Here is a 26,975-nt window from a genome sequence, read left to right as displayed (position 1 = left end):
CAATGGCAGATATATAAGCAAAAAATACTTGGAATTTATGCTTTGGCTGTTGCTAAGGCAACCGTAAGCTGGAAAGCGTGTGACTGAGAGCAGGGCAACTCTACAGCTAAGAGGGTCATTATATGGCGAGTTTGGCGCTCTGGTTCCATTAAACCTACACTTTTCAAACTCTCTAAATAAAATCATTATTAATTTTGACATTTGGAAAGCACACTGGATTATTACTTCAAACACACTAGGTGTTAGGAAATGTTCCTCATCCATTTTTACTCCGTAGTAACTGCCGAGGAGGGGAAAGCGTTTCGACAGTGACTCTGATTCCTCGCCTTTTTAATGTTCCTACTGCACAGAAAAAATTAGAGAGAAAAGTCAGCATACTTAGGGAGGAAAACCCCGTTGGAAAGGGCACTGTTTTACTGTAAGCTGGAGAGTGTTTGAGGGTAGAGCTGTCCTCTGCAAGCTGCACTGAGAACTGCTCAGTCTTGCTTTGTTAGCCCTTTCCAGCCTACGAGGATTTGTTTGCACAATGTCAGGGGCATTTCTACCCTTAGCAGAACTGGTGTTAGCCATGCCTAGTACTCTTCTACTGTTTTAAATGATATCTAAGGGTAAACTTCCAGTAATTCTGCTGCTTTTCCATGAAGTGGTAATGTAGGTTATGACTAAAGGGCAACACATTACAAAATGAGGGGATCAGAAAAGTAAGAACGGGTCACCCTCGTAAGAAAAATATGTAGGAAATGCCATTCCCTGAATTCAGTAGAGGACCGAGGCCAAAATCCTGTCCACCAGCAGTATGCACAATATTTTATTTAACCAGGGAAGTCCCCGCCATAAGAGACAGAAACCAAAGTCTAAACGGAGGCCAAGAAAGATTAAAGGTGCGTGGGAATAAAGAAAACTCCCCGGGAAGAATTAAAAATGACATATGTGTGACATCTGTCCTCTTGGTATAACAACTAACCTTACAGAATTAGGTATTGACTCCTCTATGAGTGAATTATTCCATGGCAGCCCATTTGAGTGGGTTTTGTACCTTTGCTGAACTCTGCTAGCGACCGCTGTCATGGCCAGAGCTCCTCATCCCGACGGACAACGGGGCTGGTTTGATCTGTAAACTCCCATGAACTGCCTTAATGGGTTAAAGTCTGCGCATCCCATTGATTCACTTTACCAATAATTATCCTCAAATTAGCTAATATCTGTTTCCTATACATACTCGGCCATATGCAAATGTAATGTTTTAGCTTACGGACTCGGCTCTGGGAATGGCTCAGCTGCCTTCAACTCACCTCAACCATAACGCGGTTAACAGGTCGCGTCACTGCGCTGTTACGGGACGGTTTTTATGCAGCAACTTTCTGACTTTTGCTATTGCCGAGCTCCCAATCATTTTGAACGTGTTAAAATTTGACTCTGATGATGAACAGTTTCTAGCTCAACATTTTATGATCCTCTCCTTCCCAAATGCTGGTTCACAGGAGTTAAAAAATAACAGGTATTACATACTTTGCTTTAGCGACAAGACATTTGGGAAGGAATCATCCAACCTTGAAATAAAATCTTTATTGAAAGCAATTCTACATCCATGCCAGTCAGATACATTGTATGCTCAGAAGAGATGTCCCAGGGGAAAGCTCGGCGCAGTAGACAGGGTTGATTACTTGGACCTCCTGTCAGTTCTTAACTCATTGACAATGGCTGAGACATTCCGTACAACTTTGTTTTCTTTATTTGGAAGTAAAGTTAATATACTTACCTTAACTGTGCCAAATGTACTGGAAAATAACCTGATAATAAAACGTACCATCCTACGAAGTGATAATGTCTGTGTGTGTATAAGCACATTTTGGCAGGGCTTTTGCAGACGGGTTTTTCAGTGTTAGGAAGGAAGCACAAGTAGAAAATGATGCACAGATAAACCATCAGGTTTCTTCTGGATGTATTTCCTTTCCATTTAAGGCTTGTTACATGCTTCCCTGAGATACAGCATACATATTACTGCACCATCATTTTCTGTTGTAAACTTATTTCAGCTCAGCTATAGTAGCTGTTCTTCAGGAAGAACTTAAGTGGCTTTTGGTACGAAAAAGCCAACCGAACTACAAAGTTTGGCTTTGAGAGTCCTCTTAAAACACAGGCAATAGGTGATCTGCTATAACTGGTCAAAGCTTTGCAGAAATATCCATATCCAGGTGAATATACCAAACAGGCAGCAGAATACACCCGCTGTGGAGGAAGGGTACAGGGCCTGTGCGTGACTTAACCCCATCTCGAGAGACTTACGGAAATAATCGGTGGTAAGTGAGCCCTGATACCATAAGCAGTATTTGCGTAAATGGTTCAATTCATTGCGCTGCGACGTAGATAAATTTAAAATTTGGTAATAAATTGGGATTCTTGATATTTTATGAATGCAAACTAAACCTCGTTATTATTTACGTCCTGGCTCTGTGGCTGAATTGCTGAGTTGTGTTACAGTGGTACTCACCAGCTGATGAAGCTAAGCAAATGCAAACGCTATCAGTTGAATCCCCAGCTTGTTTGTTTGTGAAATCCGCATACCATGTTGGGAGAGGAGGGAGGGAATTTGTGCGTATATCGCTACAACCTGAGTTTTATGCTTATAGAGGAGCTCCAAAACACGAAAACGTCTGTCCCTTTCAAAATGTGCTACATGGTTTCTTCTGCAGCAAATATACACAATTCAGGGATCACAGTGGACTAATAAAGTTTCAGGCTACTTTCTTTCACCTGTGTAAAATGCGGAGGTACTTGAAATTCCTGTTTCTCCATAGGTTGGATTGGAAACAATAGCTGTCCAAGACTGGTAATAGAGAAACCAGGTCATGGCGTATGATATGTTACGAGAGGGGTCAGAAATAGTTCAGACATACTTAAGAGCTTGCTTTTGCTGAAAATAGCCTCCGTGGACCCTGGCCTACAGAAACTCCATAGGCTTCCTGTGCTCTGCAGCTGTGGGTTCATATTACAGCTCTTTGGGAAAAATCCCTTCTCTTCAGTTGCTCTGGGACGCAGGAACGAGCACTTGATGCTGTCTTCTTCTGCAGACTAGCCTTTAAATCTGACCATTGGATAGCTATATATAGTACCTGGACAGCTGACAGGGACCTGGTGGAGAATGGGCTTCCTCAGGGGATCCCCCGCATATCTCGCAGCACGAGCCCTTCCCTGGACGAACTGCCTTGGAGTCTAGCCCTCAATGAAAATAATAACTAAACCGACTCCCAACATCGGTTCACAGTTGGCTGAATAGACTCCGAAAAGCTGAAGAAAGGCATTTATTCTGGCTTAGCCTGGTTTAATAAAAGAACAGTTCAAAATAACGTCTTCTCACCATTGGCGGGTGAACTTTGCCACCTGCATTACATCCTTTCTGAAGAGCACGTGTGTTCTTGCCTTTGCACACACCTCTTGTAGAGAAAGTCTTAATTTTCCAGGTGACTGAAGCCAAGACGTAAAAGCACATTTGGATATCTAAAGGGACTCAGGCCTCTACAGGGGCTTTGTTCAGGAATGTGCTTTGGAGAAGTCCTCCTTTTTTTCCTGCAAAACGGGAGCTGCGCTCCTGCCTCCGCCCTCAGCTGTGGCTATATGAAGAGAGCAGATTAACGTGGGACCTGCATCTCGGCCTTGGGATTGCTTCTTTTTTTCCGGCCCCCTCTTGTGTTAGGGAAGTTCCAAAGGCAGAGGGTGCACACATGCCGTCATGGCGTGGCCAGCAAGGGCAGGAGCTCATCTCCACGCTGTGGTGGCTCCACTAAAGACCTTGGTCTGCTCCTCAGGTCCTGCTCCCCCAAGCCACGTTGTGTCAAAGAAATAGATTCAAAATCTTTCCACAAAATCTTCACTATTACTGCAAAAGTTCCAGGTCTCCCTTTTGGAAAACTGACCCTGCTAAGTTCTTTCGTTTACTAACAACCAGCGCTCTGTCCTCCCAGTTTGGCTTGGTTCTTAATTTTTTGTGTGTGAATGTGAGCTGGTTCTGACTAATGCTCACAAGACCAGGGGGAGGAGGAGACCGGGCTAGTCCATGTTCTCACAGCGCAAGTTGCTATTGAGCAACTTTGCCTGTTTGGGGACAGCAGGAGTTCATAGGAGTCAGCTGAAGGCCGTGAACTTCCTTAAGAAGCATCTCAGACTTCTCTGGCTGCAGGTCCACACACAGGGCATTCATTTTTGCCTTCTCTAACAGCCCTGTAGCAGCATATATATCACAAACAACAGCGAGCCCCTCTTCAAAAGCCACAATACCACTGCAAGCGCGAGTCTTTCCTTGGGGAGAGGATGGGAGAGAACAAAACTGCCCGTGACAGATGTTAGGCAGATGCTAATGCACTTCTTAGAGGTGTTTGGATAGTAGAGTGATAAAGGCAGTGTGAGACTACATAGAATAATATATGTTCAGACAGAGATATAACACATAGCGCCCTTAACTGTATTTTTGGCTGGTGGTGTAACTTTTGCTGTGATCGATTTTTTTTTTTTTTTGTTAAATTCTTTTCTGGTATTTTTTTTTTCTGCAGAACAGCTAGCTTATTGTAAAGACCAACCTGTCAGAGGTCCTAGATCTGTACGCTTTTGTGGCCTGTGTGGCTCAGAAGGCAACAGATAGTTTTACATGAATAAAGCTTTAACTTTTTAAATTGCTTAAATATTTTTGGTCAAGAATGCCTGAAGCTACATTTCCTTGTAACATTAAAAATAAAAAGCAGTTAGCAACAATCTCCCTTAAATCAAGAATTGTAAATATAGAACCTTTATCATCAGCACAGCACATCCAAAAATGTCTTTGTAAAATAAATCAAATTATATGAGTTAATTGATTCCAGGCAACATCAGCAACTGCAGGTGGAAACTGAATAACAGGATGTTTATTAATGAGGGACTATTAATCAAAATTGACAATATCAATTCCTGTTTCTTTTATTTGAATTCTACCTGCAAAATCCATGGACATACTTGCTGAATTTTTAAACAAAAATTTAAAAGTAAAGAAAATGCTAACACTTGGGATTTTAGCTTTAGACGTAGGGCTATTTGTTTAAACAGCGAAAGGATATCCTAAATCCAATTTGACAGGCAATGCCAAAGATGCCAGTGGTAATTAATTAGCACTTAATTTAGACCACAGAACAACAGGATATGGAATTGGTGCTCAGTGCCATTTCCCCTTAGGCTTCATCTCATGAGGGTCAGGAGTATGGCTGTTGCATTGAAGGTCAGTAAATAAATTGGGGGAACACATTGACACTGGACTTTTCATGATAGATATCCTTCACCCTTATTACTGCCTCTGGCTATCGCTGATGAGAAAAGGACTGCAATTGTTCTGTGAAGAATGCCGTACACAGGCTCGATTCGAGCAAGGTAGCGTTTGAACTCGCGCGTTGTACAGTGGCGGTGCTGGATGCTTCCTACGGGCAGAGAGCCGTCTCAACTTTCTATCGGGGCTGGAAATAAACTTCCAACTGTAGCGTAGAAAGCTTGAGGGACTCTGACAGGCGAGAAAATTCACTTAAAAGCAGTCCTGAAGTTTGCTAGATTTGTGAGCTTAGCTTTAGATTAAGCATAATTAAAATCAATGGAAGATTTTAAAGCGAGGTTAGAAACTAGGTCAGCAAGGGAAAAAACACATTTCCTTATTATCCTCTTGTCTTTGTCTTAATAATATTAGGTACTCCTCCATAAAGCTAAAGGCTCTTAATAAAGGTGGATTAATGTTATTAACAGCATTGTTTTCTGATGGGGACACCGAGGCTTTGACGTGCTTAGTGACGGACAAACAAAAAGTATGGGGCAAAAAAGTAGAGCCAGCAGTTCTGCTGGTAACCCAGCTGGTTTTTAACTCAGTGGAAGAAGCCACCCTTCTACAGCGCACCTGCAGCAGAGGGCATATGGGAAGCACACGGGAGACCCCATGGGGCCTTGTTCGCAGACGCACATGAATTGCGTTCTTTGGTTCAGATTTACCGGTAAGAGAAATAGAAACATGATGAGACTCAGTATTATCAGGTGATTCTGCCCCTCTGCTCCATTCCGGTGAGACCCCACCTAGAGTACTGCCTCCAGCTCTGGGGCCCTCAGCATGGGAAAGACACGGACCTGTTGGAGCAAGTCCAGAGGAGGTCACAAAGATGCTGGGAGGGCTGGAGCCTCTCTGCTGTGAGGACAGGGTGAGAGAGTTGGGGTTCTTCAGCCTGGAGAAGAAAAGGCTCCAGGGGGATTTTAGAGCCCCTTCCAGTCCCTAAAGGGGGCCTACAGGAAAGATGGGGACAGACTTTTTAGCAGGGCCTGTTGTGATAGGACAAGGGATAACGGCTTCAAACTAAAAGAGGGTAGATTTAGACTAAATATAAGGAAGAAATGTTTTACACTGAGGGTGGTGAGACACTGGCCCAAGTTGCCCAGAGAGGTGGTAGATGCCCCATCCCTGGAAACATTCAAAGCCAGGTTGGACTATGCTCCGAGCAACCTGATCTGGTTGAAGATGCCCCTGCTCATTGCAGGGGGGTTGGACTAGATGGTCTTTAAAGGCCCCTTCCAACCCAAACTGTTCTATGATTATAATATAACCCTCCTCCTCCCAGTAAACTTACTGCATCTGCTGGTGCACTACTATGCTCTTTCTTCCAGTAATCTCTACCCGTCTTTCAAAAGAGCAGCTCAGGTGGGAGGGTGTCAGTGCTGGTACTGATACTCAGCCATGTCACCGCTTTCTGAAATCGCTTCTTACAAACTATACCCCACCATGCTGAAGTAGTCCAGTTCCACCATGGCCCATGGGATGATGAACAATGGGAACTTCAGCAGTTACGGCAGGGGAATTCTTCCCGCACGTCCTAGATGTGCTCCACTAGCACAGTTTTATCCCCGTGGTCCCCAGAAGGGCTGCCTGCATTGCTACGTCAGGAAAACACTGAGGTAGACAGCAGTCCGTGCTCAGAAAATATATTTTGGAAGCTCCAGGTTAACAGTAATTTTAACTCACTTCATCGCACCCTTTGCAACATCTCTCTCGACTGTGAGTGAAATTTTGATTACCGTTAAAGTCGCTGAAAAAACTCCCAGTGACTGGGAGCCAGAACGGAGTCAGAATTTCACCTTATATAAGCTTAACTTTTCTTATTTTGGATGATATCTACTTTTACTAAGTGGAATTACTGCTTTTGACTATGTTCAATCTATAACCTCTTGCAGCCTTCAATTATAGCCTTTTTGTGCTGCGGTAATCCAGTTGACAGCAAATAATTCAGCCCTGGATATGACAGGTTTACTCTCTGACTTAAAGCCCAAAAGTGGCAGTTGGCTGGAATTTCAAGCCGGGATGCTGAAGTGTACATAAAATGCTCAGAAATGCATCTTTGCTGGTGAGCCTAGAGCTTTTGGTGAAAAACGTAGTTTCTCTAACAACACATTGTTTTTGTCCAGCGCCGTGAATAAATTATTCTGTTTTGTGAGACAGCCAGTAATTTTTGATGTTGAAATCAGAGAATGTGGCAAAGAATTCCACGAAAGTCGGAGAACAAACTCTCGCCAAAGTTTTCCCTTTCTGTGAGCTCCTATATATGTAATTAGTTCATAAATTGTTTTGTTTCAAGTCTTTTTAAATGATGAAAACTTTATTAATATTGGCCCATTAATTGTCCCCACTATAAAATCTACATTTTTTTAACCTATTTTATCACCATGTTGTTGTTTAAAATTAAAGTCTTTTTGCAGTGGTCTGCCAACAGGGATGATTTTAGCCGGGATCTGACCTCAACCAGGATTCCTACTCTTTCAGGTTCAGTTCTGAGCCCTCCACAAGCTCCTATTGCAATATCTATGCGCTGCCTTTGTATCAGATTTGAAAGGTGCTTTAACATGCCTCCCAGCATCACGATTGTTTCAGCCCTGATATTGAACATGAGTAGGATGAATGTATCTCTTAAATGCACTAGTGAGTATGTGCCATGAGTCTTTGATTTCTTTAAACTTATTTACATTTTACTTGCCCTTGAGCAATGAATTTACTATGTCAGCATTGTCTTTTCTACTTACACTTTGTCTGTCTTGTCCACTCACCTTAGCTTGATGTTTATTTTTTGTGCACGTGTATAGTCTGTTGCACTAAACGCATGAACCGCCTGGAGTGGAGGATTTTCCATATATTGTGTCTTTCTAAGATGCACCCTTTGTAGTGCTGCAAGTTCTGCGATATTTCCTAGCTTTAAACAAACTGGCTTTGAATTTTCTCATTAGTTCCTTTTTAAGTCAAATACCCATTCACACATGTGCTGGTCTCAGATGACTGTGGTCTAACTGCCTTAGACACTTTACAGAAGTCTTTATTCTCTATACAGGCAGCCCTACCTCTCTCTGTAGTTGTGTTTCTTTCATCTTTGAAGCTTCAAGTGACCAGACTTGCCGATATCTGCTTTGTCTGACCCTGATCAAAATCCACGGTTAGAAAAACCGGTGAGAAAATACACGCGAGCCTCTTAGACCTCCTAACTGAAATCACGTTTGACAGACATTGAAGGATTTAGGAACAACAGGTACGATCTTGCTGTTGATATCAAGGCATACTCGTCAGTCTTGGGACAGCTCATTCAGTAAGCACCTTCCAGGACATCAAATCTGTCAGTCATAGCTTAACTGAGTAAAATGCCTCAATGCACCTAATACAGTTGCAGAGATGCTTTTCTGACAGTGCCCATCTGCCACATGGGACTGTCCCTGTGTGGCCTTGCTTGTTGACGTTAAGTGTAGGCATGCTGTTCTTGGAGATGAAGCTTAAATGCCTTGTCTATGATTTTTTTTCATTGTCTTGCGCTCCAGAAGACCACTGGCACTGCACTGTTTGTCTCTTAGATAAGACTAAATTCACCTTTTTGTAGGTGCCGCATGGATCTTCCCCTCCAGCAGAAAATGGCTAACCTTAACTGAATGGTTGTAAATGGATTTACAAGCCGAGAAAGTGCCTCTTGATGGAACCAAATACTGTAGTTTAAAGATGCGGAGATGCATAAACATAATATAATATGAAGAGTGATGGAAGCCTATTAGAATGTAGCCCAGAACGGTTAAGTAGTTCCTCACCATAGTGGTCAGGTGAGATTCAAAACAAATTCATCAAGATTTGAAATTTGCCCTGAGACAGAAACCTAGGGGCTGACACTGAGTCCGTAGCAGCTACAGTGACTTCCATGGGGTAGGTGCTCTGAAGGAATGGAAAACTCCTTTCGATGCCACTTTTATAAGACAGTTATCCAGATATGGAAACATATCTGGGTTGTCCTAGGAGGTGGTCTTGAGTTGCCTGCTACTACTGCTGTCACAGCCCTACTGAAAACCCTCTCTGGACTCAAAGTTTGAATACGGACAAACTGATGTTCACAGTAAATTCTACTTACTGGAAAGCTTCCATATGCTGTAGGGCTGTCCCATATGCTATGTGCCACTGGGGTCTCCAAGATTGCTGATAGTGTTTGGTGAAGGCCTGGACTTGGCAATGTGGACGCCAATGATCTGGGAAGTGGGAACGGTTTCAAGGCAGATGAAGTGCTATCCTGAGGTGGTTTGGTGAGGCTGAGTCTAGTGCTGACACAGAGAACACGGTGTGAAAAGTTTGCACTTTGTCCGTGAAGGTGCTAGGAGACCTACAGGAGACAGATTGCTGGGATCTATAAAAAATATGGACCTTTTTTGAATTCCCTTGTCTTGGGTCATCTCCACGCAATGGGGTCTTCTCCCAGAAGACCACAGCAAAGCTCTGGAGAGGATGTGGCAATGCCATCTAACAGCAGGGCTGAGGCGGGTGTAGAAACCCTCGGCTTAGAGGAGGGAACTGGTTGCATCTTGTGGACCAGGGGAGGAGGCAAGTTTTCATATGCTTGGCTGGAGTTAGCCGCTCCACAGATTTATGATTTTACATTGCACCATAATGCGTAGTGTACGAAAAGATAAATATTTTCCATTCAGCAACATCTTGCTGTATTTTCATCTAGCTCTGTAATTTTAATTATAAAGTGAACATAACCTGTATCAAATTATGATTTTGTTAACATATTGAATGAGGACAAGAAAAATAAATACCAGATTTTATACTGTACAGGCACATGAAGGTATAGTAAAAAAATCTGGTTTCCTTGACCACATTGTCATAATATGCATATATAACTGCTTATTGAATCCAGGCTGTGTAGACAACAGAAAGAACACTGGCTCCATACCATCACAATGCATGCCCACAACAAAGAGGAGGAAAGAACAGACTCCTTCATTGTGTGTTTCTAAGTATTACCAACATAAGGGCTAAAAACATTACCTCTGTCTGAAGTGTATCTATATATCCATGCATAAGTTATTAACTGGGCTCCCCGAGCACAGTTGCTGAAAATATTAATATATTCAAATTATATTCTAGCTACTGCAAAAACAGTAGATCAGACAAATGTATTAAAATCTCTTCAGACAAAAGGAGTCACGTTATTTATAAAGTTCCTCCCCCCTCCTTACTGGAACACAAACCTTCATTGTATATAATATATGAGAACGCAAGATGATCCTTACATGTCAAAATGTGGCTTAAAGTTTGAATGTAATCATAAAACAGTGACTCTAATGCTTGCCATAAACAAATTGTCACTGGCATTATGTAACTTAGACTATTCACAAAGTATAAAAGAGGGGAAGAATAAAAGGTGGCTGCCAAACACCATGGGCCAAATCCGAAGCTTGTGCCAAATTGCTGGAGCAGACTGGGAATTGCAAACCCAGCGTGGAATTCGGATTTGCACTCCCCGGTGCTTGGGCTGCTCCTATGGCTTAAATTAGACCAAGATAAAGGTGGGGTTTTTTTGGTTTTTTTGTTTTTTTTTTTTTTAGTTTGTCAGTTTAGACTGTAAGGCAACAAAGCAGCAACCAGTGACTCCTGCAGCCCCTCCTGCTCCCTCTTTTCGGGAGGTGGGAAAGTGGGCTAAAAGTTCCCTAATTGCCACAGGACCCGTTTTTTTGCGGAGTGGCCTTCTAGGACACAAACAGGCATAGTCGGATTGCACCAGCAGCGCAGCCCAGAAGGGAAATATCGCTCTCAAATCTGGTGGGCTTGAATTTTTCGTGTTATCCGGCAGGTAGGGTACCGCCTCATCGGGCTGAGACGCTGCTCTTCCCTTGGGCTCGTTAGGAAAGCCGGCACAGCAGGTTAACGACAGAAAACACAAGGCAGAAGGCCTTTGTGAATTAGAACTTATCATTCGTAGATACTTTCCATTAATCCGGGCTCCAGGAGTAATGTATATCTGATAATATGCGCACTGCAGCTAACGGTTGCGTTAAGGCCCTTTATCAGGGACAACCACCAAACGAGGTGGTTGTCTACCACCCCTTTTTCTTCCCCCCTCTTCCTTTTAAAAGTAAAATGACATTTTTTTCACAGCCTGAAATAATTGCTCAAGCAGAGATACTGGTTTAACTCATTATGAATTATTAGTGGAAAAGTGGGTCTCAGAAGTATGTTACATCTGAAATATTTTTCGTCACTTGAACATGTGCCGTCCAGAACTGGCCCTATTCTACCAGTCACTGGGAACAAACACTTCGCATTCACAGATGCTCCTAATTTGGTGTGGTTTGGAGTGTAATTTAGATCAAACGTATCCATGTAAATGAGTCAGGGTTTCTTAATTAGGTGCCTCTAAAGAAAAAACTTGGACCACATCAGTAGGTGTGGGTGTGGTGCCCACAGTACTGGAATCTTTCCTATAGATGAAGCTGAGTTTTGTTCAGGCATACTGTAGGTTTTTCTTTCCCCCCCTTTTTTTTTCTCTTTCCTTTTTTTTTTCTTTTTTTTTTTTTCTAAAGCACAATAATAAATCTGCAGATGGCATAGACATAAAGACGCTACTTCAGAGGAGCTGTCTAAAACACTGTCTCTTTGGCAAATGCCTTAAAGTAGGTCATTCTGCTGTGATTTAGGTTTATATTTCATTGCCAGCTTTTTGTTCCCATTACAAGTAGGGTGCATTCCAGTCCACAGATTTGCTCTTGGTTTTTTTTTTTTGTTTTTTGTTTTTTTTTTTTTTCAGATTGGTTTTTATTTACAAGAATTTGTAGATCTTCGTAAGAAAATGGCCAATACCCTGTCAGGAGTACTAATCATGCACTTGACCACAAAAAGAGATGTATGAAGGTGATAACCTGCAAATGTTGGAACGTAAAATGCCATTCTCTGGAAGCAAAAAATGTATTGATTCTCTTAACGTGGTGATTGAAATGATTGTTGCGTCGTTTGCAATGTGTGAAAAATGATTTGATCTAATGTCATTTCTGAGGTCTTATAGAGCAGGGGTAGTCGTTGCCCTCGTTGTTCAAGTATTTGCTTTTTCTTTTTATATACTTGCTGCTGAAAAGCATGTATTTTATAGCTTATAAAAAATCATCAGGGCCTGTTTTCCCATCAAAGTGCTGGGGGATTTACATGCCCAACTCCCACTAGCCTTAATGAATTACCTGCATAAATTCCCTTTCAATCGATAGTAGAATAGATCCTATTGTGTTATATTAATTATTTTGCACAGAACACTGACACTTTGGCATTCAAGTCTGTTTTGTTTTGGTTTTTTTTGTTTCTTTAAGTTCCAATGAATATCTTAAGAAACTTCAAGCCTATTTATTTTACAGCCTTATTCTGAGAAAAATCCCATATCTGTAATCACAAAAATGAAAAGCATGGCAATTTACCCTTTGATGAACTGATCCTGGACATTAATGTCTTAGGGCCCAATCTCCCAAAATAGCAAAAAAAAAAAAAAAAAAAGAGGGAAAAAAAAGCCCTTTTGTAATGAATTGAGCATTCTTAATTTTCACCAACAGAAAACACTCGAGTTGAAAAGAACGCTAACCCCAAGCAATATTAAGAGGTTACAAAATCACATAAATTAACTCCGCCAGTGAGATTTTACTAAAGCTTATGCGAGTGCAAACCAGAAGCAGGACTCTCACATGGTCTTGATTAACCGAAGAGTACGTAGCAGTCACCGGCCTTCCCCGAGATGTGCTGGCCATATGCACCCGTACGCCCACAGCGCCAGCATCCCCGTGGGCCAGCCTTCAAAGGCGCGGGGGGCTCTCGGGGCGGGGGACTGGGAAGTAAGCGGAGAGTGGAAGTGTGAAGTGTTCGCTGTGTCATCATGGGCAAGCGCCTTACCCTCCTCGTTCCTCACTTTCTCCATCTACACAACTAGGATAATAAAACTTACTGACCTGAAAAGGAAGTTGGGAGATTTAATTAATGTTTGAAAAGCTTTTTTTTTTTTTTTTTTGAGATCGTTTGATATTGAGTAATGTGGGATGAACAATAGGAGCTCTTTGAAACAGGGGCTCTATCTATCCGTATTTGTGTACTGTACCTAACACAATGGTGCCGTACAGCCACAGAGTCAACCGTATCATAAATATTTAAATTAAAACTATGTTAATTATTTTTATCGTTCTGTTATTTGCTGATACACCAGTTCAGTACATTTTGAAGCTTGGTAGCATTGAAAAGTACCAAGTGTAATTATTCGCCTGATTGTTATGAAAATCAGGGTTCATATTTTTAAATACGGCTGTGGAAATAGGAAGTGTATGGAAGCACAGGTAAAGATGTGGTTTTAATTACTCATCGTCCTTCTCATTAAAAACACTAAGCTGTAAGGTATTCTTCGGGGAAGAGGTGAACTTTGCAAACTCTCTTATTCTGCAGGAAGGAGGAGTAGGCATTGATTGCAAAAACCTCAGTAGCAGGTCACCCCCGCCCCAAAGTGAATAAAATAAAAATGCATAAAGGTCCCTCTGGAAGACTAGATTTTTTTTTTTTTTGTGCTTTTAGTCCAAAATCTATTATCACTCTTGCCCTGCGCACACTTGTGCCTGGCGCACGTTTGCTGGTGTCCACTAATTTACAAGGGGAGAGTTTAGCAGACCGATGTGTACTTAGTACGAGAGAAAATGGGTTTGACTCCTCTCCTTCCCCCAAATCGAGCCCCGGGAAGCTGTGGTGAACGGGACAAGTGCTGGCACGGCTCCAGCTCCTTTCTAAAACTCTTCTGTAGCTGAAACAGAGAAAAGCACGTGTGCAAGAGCACGTCCCGATATATGTTTGCCCTTCTCAAGCTAGGAAGTGATTAATTCGTTTCATGTAAATCTTAAAATGCGAGGCAGGGATGCCTGAGCCTTTTATGTCCCTGGCCAGTCACCCACTCGCTCTTCTGGTGCAAGAGGGCGTTTCTCCTCCTCGTGTTTCCAGTAGCTGCTCCCCAAGCTTGTAGGAGCAAGGCTGAGCTTTGCGTTTCTCCCTGCTGCTGGCCTGAAGAGTGAGAGTTTCTCATGAGTTGCCCAGTTAGAAACAAAGGTCTTGATTCGGGAAATAATTTCAACAAATAGTCTATCCTGTGCCTTCAGTTAAGGGCTCCTGTGCTTCTGCGCGTTCCTGAATCCGGGCATTTTTCCTGAAGCAAAATTTAAATGCCCATCCCGCACTTTGGGTTGTAGGTCTCCCACAGGTTCTCGGAGGTTTCCCAAATAGAAATTTGTTGCATAGTCCTGCCATTCTGGGGATTGTTTTTTCTTTTAAATAACTTTAACCTTTTTAGTTTTCCTTGTTCTTTTTCTTAATAAAAAGCTTGTACAGTTCTTAATGTAATCTGTTCTTCTACTGTGTGAAAAAAGGCTTCTCCTGAGCCTAGATTTAATATGTAAGCCTGCCCGAAACTGCTGATATGACACATAGTTTAGTAAGTGAAAATCACATATGTTTGCTACATCTTTCCTCCACCAACTTAAAAAAAAAAAAAAAAAAAAAAAAAAAAAAGTTTGCAGACATCCCCTGCTTAGTATTACGAGATGCCATACTTTAACTTTATTTTCTGATTTTCCCTCAGCATTGTGGGTACTGCTGCTGGACTTGTCATCACATTGTCATCGTGTCCTGGTGTGGGGGCTACTGTGGGCTTCTGTCTATGCATGGCTTTTTTCTTTTCCTTTTTTTTAAAAAAAAAAATTCTTTAATAGGTAGAGTAGAAATAAGCCTGTTTAGCCGCACGTAGTTGCAAAAGCCTGTGCTCTTCAGGACATAGCTGCCACATGTTGCGAGCTCTGAGGGGGGTGTGGGGTTCGTTTCGCAAGGTTGGGTGCTTTTCTCTGCTCGTAGACATATGAACACGGGGGAAGGTTATTTTTCCAAACTAGAGCATAAATACCTATGGCTTTTGTTAGATAATATATTAATGTGTTTGTCTTAGATAAAAAGTTCTCTCTTGATAAGGAGCTTATTTCCAGTGAAATTGATGCAAATAAATACCAATAAGAATTAAGAATTTGGGCAGGGGGGAAGGCAATCAGAACGAAAGTCGTCTTTCTCTCTCCGAAAGGGCAGAAAGCCTGGATGGCATCTGAAAATGTCTTGCTATACGTGCTATGTACAGTATGGGAAAAATGGAGCAAAATAAATGGAGTTTCTTGGATTCAAAGGTGAATCAAAAGGAATTGGCTTCTGCCCGGACAAGGCAGCCAGATAGGGCACAGTAACAGATCCACGTGATAAACCAAGAGGCAACTGCAGAGCTCCCCAGACAACTTGCCTGAAGTGCCTGCCAAGGAGGCAGATGCTGCTGCTGGAAGAATATCTTCCACAGTTGGGCATCTGGGTTCAGCGCTTCCCACGTAAGGGAGAGGCATGGTAGCGTCAGGCTGGCCCCCGTCTTCCTGGTTTAATTATTTCAACATCCATTTTATACTTCTGTAAATAACACGTATTTATCCCGCCTTTGTGCGGGAAAAGAAGAAGCAAGGGGAAGAGGGGGTTTTGCCGGTAACAGATCCCTTCGCAGGGGTGTCTACACGGATGGGTAAAGACAGACTGGAGCTTGGCCGCCCCTGTGCTCCAGCCTGGTCAGATGTGAGACAGCTCGGGTCTGGGAGTCGCAGAGCTGCCTTGCGGTGGCACGGAGCTCAACCTAATAAGCAGAGCAGGCTGAGATTCATTAATTTAACATTAATAAGCACAGCTTATTAGCTCAGGCACAGGGCTGTATAATGCAGGCGCACAGCTTCTGGAGCAGAGCCGCGTCCGCCCTCGCCAGCTCGGAGCGTGGTGCGGGGGACACGGCCAGGGTGCTCCTCTGCCCTGCTGCATTCTGCAGTCGGGAGGAAAAAGTATTTAATGGTCGCTGGAGAAGCTTCTGTGCAAACAAAAAAACCCAAACCCCCCCGGTTTTTCGATCACATTGCTGGCTTCTGCTGAGTCTTTAAGTCATTTTAACTTCTCGTGCCTCAGTTTCCCTATGGGTGCGTATTAATCCTGCAGGTTAGGTACTGACCGTAAAATACCGTGAGATCCTTAACGAGCGAAATGCTCCTTCTGCCTCACTTGAATGATAGTTCTGTGAGTAAATTACTGGGTACAAATAACGATTTATCAGATAGGGGTTGGTTGCTCTCAGTCCGCATTTGTGCAGAGAGCCAATACAAGGTTTCTGCACCATTTGATGTCCTGCGTATGCCTGAAAAATAGGACTGGAAAGATATATCAGTTTGATCTGGTACCTGTGATTAGCTCACTCTGTTTGGGAGTAAAATTCACTTGTAGAGAAGCAACTGGAAAGAGCGGAGTCCTGGGGAACGGGGGGGTACAGCAGTACGTGGGCTATATACAGCAAGCAAATATTGTCTAATTATGTTCAAGTAGAACAGGTTGATTTCTGTAGCCCTTTATTAGGGAAAATCCCTACTCAGGTTGGGTTCTGTTGATTCTTTCATGTGTAAAGTATACTTGTTTGATTTGCTCCTCGTCAGGAAGAAGTACGAATAACCCTAGTAGTTGCGCTCAATTATGTTCAGCGTGAGTCCTAGTGAGACAGTTCCTTATGTTATTAGACTGACTATGGGATGTGTCTGCTCAGCCTCCTATTTTGTCTTTTCTGCTTAAGGAATAGTAGAAAAAATTTCATGCGAAGTTGAATGGGGACATCGGTGTATTTTTTTTTTTTTTTCTCCCCATCAAATGTAAAACTCTTAAAAGAACAGGTACTGCAACCCCAAGCTTTGCTTTTAATCCCCCTCCTGTGGGCTTCATACGCTGCACTGTGGCTTCTTGCAGCTTCAGAGGGCTTGGTTTAAGAAAGATATATGGCACTGGTGTTAATCCCTGCTGCCAGGCCTTTCTCGCAGACTCTCTCATCAGCTGCTTTGTCTGGGTTTCTAAAGGAGGACCCTTCTGAAGTGCGTTGCGCATTGTTATTTGTGCTTGATCTGGACCTACTCCCGCAGACTGGAGAGCTGCAGAATAAAAACCATAGCGCAGCCCTCCCTCCCGCCAGTGATTTAGGATAAACGTGGCCTTCTGGGCGAAGGTTGGGTTCTCCTGCTGAGCTCCTGCCTGTCAGTGAGATGTATGCGCAGAAGCCCCAGGCTTACACAGTCCCATGGCCCAGGTCTGCATAGCCCTGTTCTTCTGTTTGTCTGATAGAGTGGAAAGAAAGGGGTAGGAGAAAGAGGGGAATGCCACAGAAACAGCATAACTGCCGTCCTTTAGCTTCTCCCCATCAGAAAACTCTTAACGCTCAGTTCAACTTTGGGCAAGGGGAGCCGCCTCCACCAGCAAATACAGAAAGCGCAGTGATACGCCTCAAGCCAAACTAGTTTACTTATTTTTTCCAAGTAATCAACCACTTTCGAATTCCCTGTGATTTACGCTGAGCAAAACCTGCGTTTGAGGAGGGTGGCACAAGGTGCAAGCCAGCGGTGCGGTTGGCACCGCGTGCACATTGGCACCCCTCTTCTCAAGAGCCTACCTAAAAGCGATATAATTCTACGCTTTTTAACCTCTGCAAACTAGTCTTGTTTCCTAGGTTAATTTAAACAAACACACGCAGCCTATATTTGCATAATATATACATCGTGTTGTTCTGTACAATGTATGGATGTTTCTTTTTTCTCGTTTACGGAGCCATGAGGCCACTCTGACTGGCCCCTGTCTTTTGGGCTGACAAGTTCAAGAGAACAAACCAGGTAAAAACTGCGTTTTCGTGTTTTCAGTATCTATTCTGCCACTGCTTCCTTATCAATGGAGCAAAGCTTATGGAGTAGTCCTGTCCTTCCTCGGGGATGTGCTTGTGTGGCAGAGAAGGCTGAGCCTCTGCAGAGAGACTCAGATGATCGCTCCCATAATGCTCAGCCCCCCAAATAGCTCAAATATCTCCATTTTCCTGCCTTCCATGCCTGTGCCACAGGATTGCATCAATATGCCTCTAGATTCACCATGCCTTCTGCAGTGACACTTGGGTAAGAGCATGGGCTAATTTGGACAGTACACCCACCTTCCCACCATACCTATAGAGTTGCAGTCAACCCTGGTATTCTGTACATACGCATTGCAAAGCATTGCTATTTTATCGTCTATTTTAGTGTTTTGTTTTGTTTTTTTCCTTTTCTCCAAAAACACCAATATTGGTACAGTTTTGCCAGTTATCCTGCACATACACAGCGGGAAACAATTGCTGTCCCAAACAGATTATGCTGTAAAAAGCCAAGGCAGACAAAGGAAGTATTATCATCATTTTGTAAACAAGGAACCAAGGCACAGAGAGATTAAGTGATTTACCCAAGGTCACCCAGAACATCCGGTCAAAGCCAAGAACTGAACCCACGTCTCCTGAGTCTCAATCAAGTGATTTTACTATGAGATCAAAGACTTATTGCGTATACCTGATATCTCTCCCCTAAGACGTGGTAACAAAACTTTCTTCAGGTTAGGATCAATGCCACATATGGTGCAGTAAATTTAGTATATGGCATATCTGTGCTGACAGCGTGTACCCACTTCTTGCACTCAGGTTCTTCCCAGGAAATAATTTCCCTTATTATTCTTCCATTGACAGTAATAAATTATCATCCTTCTCTAGATAACCCGCTGAAGGAGAGAACATGCGCACACAGTACGTCAGATGAATACATAGAAAACTGTTTTTCTGCAAGGCCAAACTCAGTCATTTTATGGGCTGTTTCACATCCTTCCACACTTAATGAAATGGGGACATTCCCACAACTATATGGACTTCATTTTGCAGTTTCCACTGGAAGCTGCAAAACAAGATAAAGGATCTACATCTCTCATATATGCCAGGAGAATGCAGCAGAAATGATCGGTACAAAGGCATCGTTCCTTATAAGCGCCGAGCGGTCTTTTATTTGGAGTCTTTGTTACTCGCTCACTGGGGTTGTTATATCACTCCTGGGATGAACTACTCCTCTGTGCACAGGGCTCCCATGGGGCCCTACGTCCTACTTAGTCCCTTCAATTTTAAGGATTGTTTGAATAGTGACTGTGCAAAATGGTACCTGTTGGTCCCAATAGCAGCAGAGATACCCAGGGAGGAACAAGATCCTGCCCTTCATGTGCCCCTATCTTGAGGTCTACCGCTTCTGCCCGGTCATTCTGCAAGTCATACAGCTGCAGGTTGGTTTCTGAGTGAGCCTGTCGTCTGCATATATTTTTACTGTTAATGCCATGAAACACGAGAAGAAAACCCAAGCTGAATATGAGAACCTGGGTTGACTTTGTGGGCTAACATCTCTTGCAAATGCAGCTCAATGGGTGAGGAAACCACAGAGGGTTGATAAGGTGGAGCCTCACAGTGTCATTTTTCTGCCTCTGTGGTATCTCAGCAACATTAGGAGCGCAAAAATGCCCTTCTAAATCTCTTCTCAATGTTTCTTTGAGGTTCTGTGTTGTCACAAGCTTCCTCGTGAGGTACAAGAGCTGGTAATGTATTTTCTTGAGTGAGGTTATTTCTATCATTACGTGCCTCAAGAACGGAGTTTGAATGGCAGGGATCTCAATGGTGAAAATATGGTGATCAAAAGGTCTATTGTTGGAGAAAGTCAAAATAAACTGGACAAATGCAGTACTGGAACACGTTGTGTTTGCCCAATTCAATATACCTGTAGCATAGTAATCCTCATATGTCTGACTGCATTGAAGGAAACAGAACTGTTTTGTTTTCTAGGAGAGGAAAAATTCGTGCTTTTGCTTAGACATACTGATTTCTTGAGCATGAGTTAGGATATACATAGATACCATAAATCATCCTTAGTTTTGCCAAAGAACGTAATTGTCTTTGGTATTTTGGATGACATTTCCAATAGGATTTGGACACCACACACTGATTCCTTTTAAAATTATAGATCTGTTAGTACCATCGTTCTACTTACTTCTTTAGATGTTCAAAGAGGATTTTCATGGTGTCATAGTTTGGTTTTGGGAGCTTTTTTACCAGGCTCCTTATGGATTTGATGCGAGTGGCGTTGTCCTGGATCTCTAAGGGGGAAAAGAACAAAAAGATAAAATAACCACCTGAGTGTCATATTGGGACATTACTTTGCCCAGTGGCGTATCTGGTACCTAAACAAGAAAAGCCATCATTAACATATGGTTAAAAACAGAATATGTCATACCTTCTGTCACCTTAATAGAGAACAAGAGTAATTTACAAGGATTAAAAATTCTTTCTTAATGTTAAGAAAGCATTTTCTGGTCCACAGAATTATATTCTTATCTTTTTCATTTATTTTATTAGACTACTAGACTGTCATCCTAAGCTAAAGTACCTCCACATAGGAAGGGACCCACATCTTCTGTGGAATTCCACTTTGGAATTGCATTTGTCCAGTGGTGCAGTTACTGTGATGGATGCACTTCCCGGGTAGTCCTTGTTGTCCTTTTTTTTCTCATCTTAGTTTAATCAGCTGCATTCCTGAATCTCTGTCCTTAGCGTTACACCCCACCATGTTTGAAAATATGACATGATTTGCTATTCTTTTTAGTCATTGGTGATCAATTATATCGAGAAGCTATTCTAGCGTAGCTCTTTTCTAACACCTGTAAAGTCTCACACCCGTAATTTCTGTAGGAAACAATTTGTATTTCAGAGTTACAATTAGTAATAAAGAAAGCAGCACTACGGGGTTTTATCTCTTTTGAGGTGATAAGAACATTGCTATCCTTTTTGTTAAGACATACCTTCCTGTTGATGATGCATGATTCATAGTTTCGGGGGAAAGGTTTGACTTGATAATTTCATCGATTTGTGTAAGATGTTGCAACTAAAGCAAAGTCATGTACAACTGTGCTTTCGTTTAGGAACAGATTAGATAAGGTGCCAGTAGGTCTGACGTAGGGAAAACATCTTGCATGTTACATGCCCTAGATAACCTGAGAATACTTTTCTGATCTTATCATCTATGATTTAATTATCACCTATCATTCTTCGTATATGTTCCTTTTTAATATTCATATTACCCTAGCACCCAGAGATCTCAATCAGGATGGAATCCCAGTTGCAGGAGGTGCTGCATAAGCATACGTGGCGACGAGTGCCTTGATTCAAAGCTTCCACCAAAAAAAACCAGTTTCAAGCAAAAATCTCCTGCAAACGAACTGAATATAAAAATTAAAGTTGCTAGGATAATGTCCTTTCCTCAGCATGTGTTCCTAATTCCTGTTGAGATTAATACTTCATACACGCAGATATAGATGTATATACCTATATCGTTTATAATTTGAACATTTACATAGACATGCAAGAGCTCAAAGTAGTCAATGCATAAGTATTCTTTTCCAGTTAAAAACCCCCAAACTTTCACATGGATTTATTCCATAGGAAGCCACGCAATTAACAATAGGGATAATGAAATTATACACAAATGAAGAATATACTTTCTGCGTGTTTTAGTCTTGTTCTGGTTTGACCTATGCAGAACCTTTAACTCCCGAAGAGCACAAACTCCCCCAGCCTGGCAACCCAGTCACCCCTTGGTGTTTCCTGCCACGAGCCATTAGCGCTGCTTGGTTTTGTCCTGTGCATGATCCGTCCAGCGGAAAGCTGATGGCAGCTACAAACGAAAAAGATACAAAATTTGCAGAATTTATTGTAGGAAGGGAGTACAAATTCTGTGGGCTTTTTATTTGTGCTGCCTGGCGTGCCTACGTGCTGTGATCTTACTAGTTAAGTTATAGTTAGAGTGGGGCTGCCCTGGCCGTACCGCAACTTCTCAAATAACGCGTCTCCGCTGGTTTATTTTTTAATTTTCTTTTCTCCTGAGAATTCAAGGGGCTTGAGTGGAACTGAAGGACCGAGGTAGGGAAAGACTCGACGGAAGGAAAGGCTCGCTGTTTGTCCGTTGCAGAATGTTTGCAAGGAAATGCCGTACAGTAAAATTTTATCGTGCTCTCTTGAAGGAAGTGTCTCTGCTCTGTGTTGATTAACACAGACACTGGCTTGGTAACCACCTTCCCTACCGAAACAGCTCCGGTAAAGAGGCTGCGCTTCCTCCTAAAGTATATTTGTAAAAATAGCAAACTAAAAATAATAAACTCAAAAGAGCAATATTAATTTACAAAGAAATTATTTATTGCGAGCATGGGAAGGGCAGGAAAGCTTTATTGTAGGGTTTACTGTTCCAAAGCCAGCAGTACTGACAGACAGAAGAGAGCTTTAGGTAGGCGCTAGAGCACAGAACCCGTAGAAATTTTGCATGAAAATTATTTGGTGAATTGGCCTATTTGTTAATTGCTAGTCTATTGTAAAAGAAGAAAAACCAGGCAACATGTGGTAACTTTAGTCAGCATTTCTGAGCTGGGAATGATAAACACCTCTGCCTGGCTCTGGCATTTATCAGTACTGAGATATTATTACCACATAGAGTCACAGCATGGTTACTGTTATCATCAAAAAAAAAGAGCCAGCTAATCTTAATGGTTTGTAAAGCCGTTACCTGCACTGGTCTGACATTTATCATGATCATTTTACCACATGAGTCCTACATCGCAAAGGTATTTTATCTGGAAGGGACATCACTATGAATTATTATTTGCAGCTAGGTAGAAAATTGTATGTTGTAGATACCTTTTCTCATTATAAATCACAGTCACATTTCACCATTTCCCACACAAAGCTGCTGAGCCCAGGCTTTTTGCCATAACACTTAGTCTCGCTCCCTTTTATAGTTCCATGAAAATATTGGGTACTCTTTCATTAAAATGGTTGATACTGGTGGTTTTTTAAATGCTAGATACGCGCTTGATTTTTCTCTGGTATAAAAGAATTTGTTTTTCCACTTGAGAAGCTGAAGAGGATAAACTGTTCATTTTTTTTATTAAAGCTTACTCTCGCTTCAGTTTTTGTGGCTGGGCTTGTCTTTACTCTTGACCTTGTTGATGGAATATTTAACAGATCAGATGCAAGATCTTATGTTTCATTTGCAGTACCTATGTATTTGCTTTCTTTCTGTAAAGCCTTGAGTTCCACTTTCCTAGAAATTTTCCCCTTTCAGATTCCTAAGTAGGAAGATTTTTTAATTTTTTTTTTTTTTTTTTTTGAGGTTTTCTCTTTACCATGCTCAAATAGAGGGAAGAAATCCTTAAACACGGGTTCGTACAAATAGCTGTGGAGAAGGTGTCTCCCTCTTTAGGCTGTATTATGAGGCCTGGCAATATGGGGTGCAAAGAAAGGAAAACACGCTGAACAGCTGTTAAATCCTCCAGCTAAGTCTAGAAAATGAAGCAGACCGATTTCGATAAAATTAAATAGTATTATTTCTCATTATAATCTTTCTATTGTGAAATTCTGGGGAAAAGATTCCCATTTGGAAAGTTAGACTCTCTGAAGATTTCAGAAGGAAAAGAGCCGTCATAATCACGTGTATCAAAGAATGAGAGGACTGTTAAACCTTTTTGCATTTTTTGGGGCAAAATATGGAAGATGTAGGTGATAATTTCAGCAGATCAAGATACTCCAAAGTGAATTGCAGGTGGTTTTCCATGTAATATTTTCATAGAACGTGTATTTAGAATTTGGGTTCTGTCTTTAAAAATAAGGCCGTCTCCCTTTAAACAGAGCAAAACTGTGGAGATGCTCTCTTGTTTACATTTAAATGAAGAATGCATTGAAAAAAACCCACTTAATATTATATAAGCTCTTTTGTAAATGAGTTTTGGATAAACATTTGAGCAGAGAGGAAAACATGATGTGTCTGTAACATTAACAGTGGCTGGGTAAAAATGAGTGAAGAAAGTAACCTTTAGCACTCGTGTCCATAAAGAATACTTAAGCAAATCCCACCGAATCTTTCTTTTAATCATTAATTTTAAATGGACGTAGATGTTTACAACAAGCCACTTTGTTTCAGAACAGGAAGTCCAAGGTTTATCTCCAATAACTCACGTTTGCTCGGAAGGGATGTATGTCTCTAACCTGACGCGCATTCATTATTTTGTAAGGTACCGGCGTCTGACCCGTGACCCTCCTCAGCCCCGCTGCATTATTCATGTCCGACTTACTTGGTATAGTTTTACTATAGCGCCCATTTCCCTTCACCAGGCACTGCGGTGGCTTGTGCATGTTTAATGTTAAATGGCATTTATGGCTCACATTAATGCCTAATTTTATCACGAGCCATGGTTTCTTTTTATGCTCTCGAGCCTCACAGCTGAACTGCCGAAAAAAGCAGTGATTTATGATTCTGCGTGAAATATATCACACTATTGATCAGCCACCTAATCTAGGTTTTGTTGTTTTGTTGGTTTTTTTTTTTAAGCGTGGTTTTCTCTGGTTTTCTTACATGGCTCTTCTCACCTTGTTTTGCTTTTTTGGATAAGATTTCTGCTGTGGTTAAAACGTCACACACTGTTGCTACAGCAAAAGCTGTCTGCCAAGACTTTTTCCAACAATTCGCGACTGATTCAGCTGCCGAGAGAAAGGCAGGTCTTGTCTGGGGCTTTTTTGTAGATTGTTTATTTGGGGGGGGTTTTGTTGGTGGTTTGTTTTTTTTTTTTTTTGTTTTTTTTAATCGGAACTGAGTGGGTTAGGTGGATTTTCGAGTGCTAATGAAATTGTGAGACTTATGGCGCTGGCTACAGCCAGCCGTAGTGTGGGCAGACGCTCTGTGAGCTTCCCCACTGTGCTGCTGTGCAAGCATCCCCGCTGTTATGTTTGCTATAGTTTTAATGTCTGTGAAAAATTCCTGATGCAACTAAATTATGTTCTGCCCTCTTGTTTGTATAAATAAACACCCGACTTAGCCAATTCATCTCGCTCTCGCCCATTTTAGAAGCTTGCCCTGTCACACGATGCTTAACCCCAGTCCTTGATAGCTTTGGTGTTATCAGGGAATGAAAACTTGCTTAAAAGAGAGTGCTCCGTTGGCTCGATTATTGTTTCAGAGACGCCAACAGCCCAAACCTCTGCTTTCATTCGGGAAGTCTTCACATTCTGGAAGTCACGCTGGCTAAAACACACAGATTTTTACGTATAAATATATAGATAAATTATTCGTATTGCTTCTAATGTCAGGATATTTTAATATTACTGTATGCAACATTAAAGTCCCAATTTTAATCACTTGCGGTACACTATGGCAATCGTTTCGTGAAGAGATACTGTAAAATATTTTCTTGTTTTAAAAAAAAAATCTATAAGAAGCATTCAAACTAACTAACGTTTGCTATAAGGAAAACAACCAATTTGTGATCTGAATTGATTTTAGTTTTTATTCATGCCTCAGAAATAGATGTTGCAAAAGAAAATGAGAATTGCGTGAAACCTCTCTATATGGGCAATTGATAAATTCATCCTATGTGATATAAAGTGGAGTTTGCAATGAATATTCATACAACTTTTGAGATCCATTAGCAAGACCCAAGACAATGAGTTTGCAACTCGGTCCCATTTACCAAAAATATATGTGGAATTAATGGGAAAAAGCAGCACTCACAAAAGTTGAACTTTAATGCATCAAACTCCAGGTGCCGGAGTTTGAGGGAAATAACCAATAATAGTCATTTTTTACATATTTGATGGGACTGATTATGCAATGTGCAACTCTAAATGGCTTATAGCACATTGTAGCATGGTTCCATCCCATTGGCTACAGTAGGGTGCAGGCAGATGGATGACAGTGACAAGGAGAGAAGTGCTTTTGCTTAGCCGTGCGTTAAGATGCCATCCAGAAGCTCTGTGCACTGCAGACACTTCATTAGGATGCCAGGATAATGGTAAACTACCACTCAGAGTGACACCCCATTTCCTGCTTACTGAGCTCTCCAACCTCGGCAGATGTCAACAATCTCACAGTGCTACAGAGCAGACCTAACTTTCCAGGCACTTTGACTCCAATTTTTTTCCCTTAACAGTGCCATACATTACGTGCAATATGTAACAGCAAGTACCAAACGGAAAACAAAATTCGCTGCCCTAATTATAACAAAGCAGCCTCTGACTTAGGTACTGCGCGCCCGGCGTACAGACAACCGGTTAGGCGGCATCAAAGAGGAATGGTGATCTTTGTCAGGCGATTTTGGGGGTTAATTAGACTTCGGACTTTGATAGCTAATGGATAGTCTGATCCCGACTGAAATGGTTGTGCTTCGTCGCTAACTTCTACCAAGCCTCGGAAAAAAACGCTGAGCTTTTTCCTGGTATTTCATACACCGTTACAGCCTTGCGCCGGGTTTTCTGCACGGAAAGAGCAGACTTGAGCATCTGGACGGTGTGATATTTTCTCCGCAAATGCACAACTCGAGGCCGTAACGCACCTCCCCAACAGCAGTTAAAGCCAGCAGAGAGACTGCGCTACGATGCTTGACCTGCACGCCTTTCCAGAGCAACATAAATAGTTGCTCACGCTTTCAAAAATTGCCTTCAGATACTGCAGCAGTATCCATAAGGTCACTATTTCTAATTTAATTTCATTTCTTGAACCTATTGGTGTGTGAATATGTATGTTCTTGAAATGGGGAATCTTGTTTATTTTATGTATAGGCTTTTTGCCCCTGTTCTCTTTTGGCCAAAGAGGTGACTTAGCAATAGTGCGCTGCCCTACCATAGCAGTGGCCCATCGTGACTTGTTTTTGAAGCATGACAAGGCATCGC

The 26,975-nt window shown here is 42.0% G+C and overlaps 1 protein-coding gene across 1 annotated transcript in view; it reads right to left on the bottom strand.

The window, feature by feature from the left end:
• The window catches only part of ARHGAP15 (Rho GTPase activating protein 15), a 339,350-nt gene that overhangs the window by 4,519 nt on the left and 307,856 nt on the right, over positions 1 to 26,975 (bottom strand). Inside the window, exon 14 of the mRNA XM_074594484.1 lies at positions 20,260 to 20,365. Coding sequence (XP_074450585.1) covers positions 20,260 to 20,365 — 106 coding nt within the window. The remainder of the gene's footprint in view (positions 1 to 20,259; positions 20,366 to 26,975) is intronic.

The sequence above is a fragment of the Larus michahellis genome, chromosome 7 (assembly GCF_964199755.1).
Source record: "Larus michahellis chromosome 7, bLarMic1.1, whole genome shotgun sequence".
Classification (NCBI taxonomy): Eukaryota; Metazoa; Chordata; class Aves; order Charadriiformes; family Laridae; genus Larus; species Larus michahellis.
Note: the sequence above shows the minus strand (reverse complement) of the source record. Positions and strands in the feature narration are given on the sequence as shown.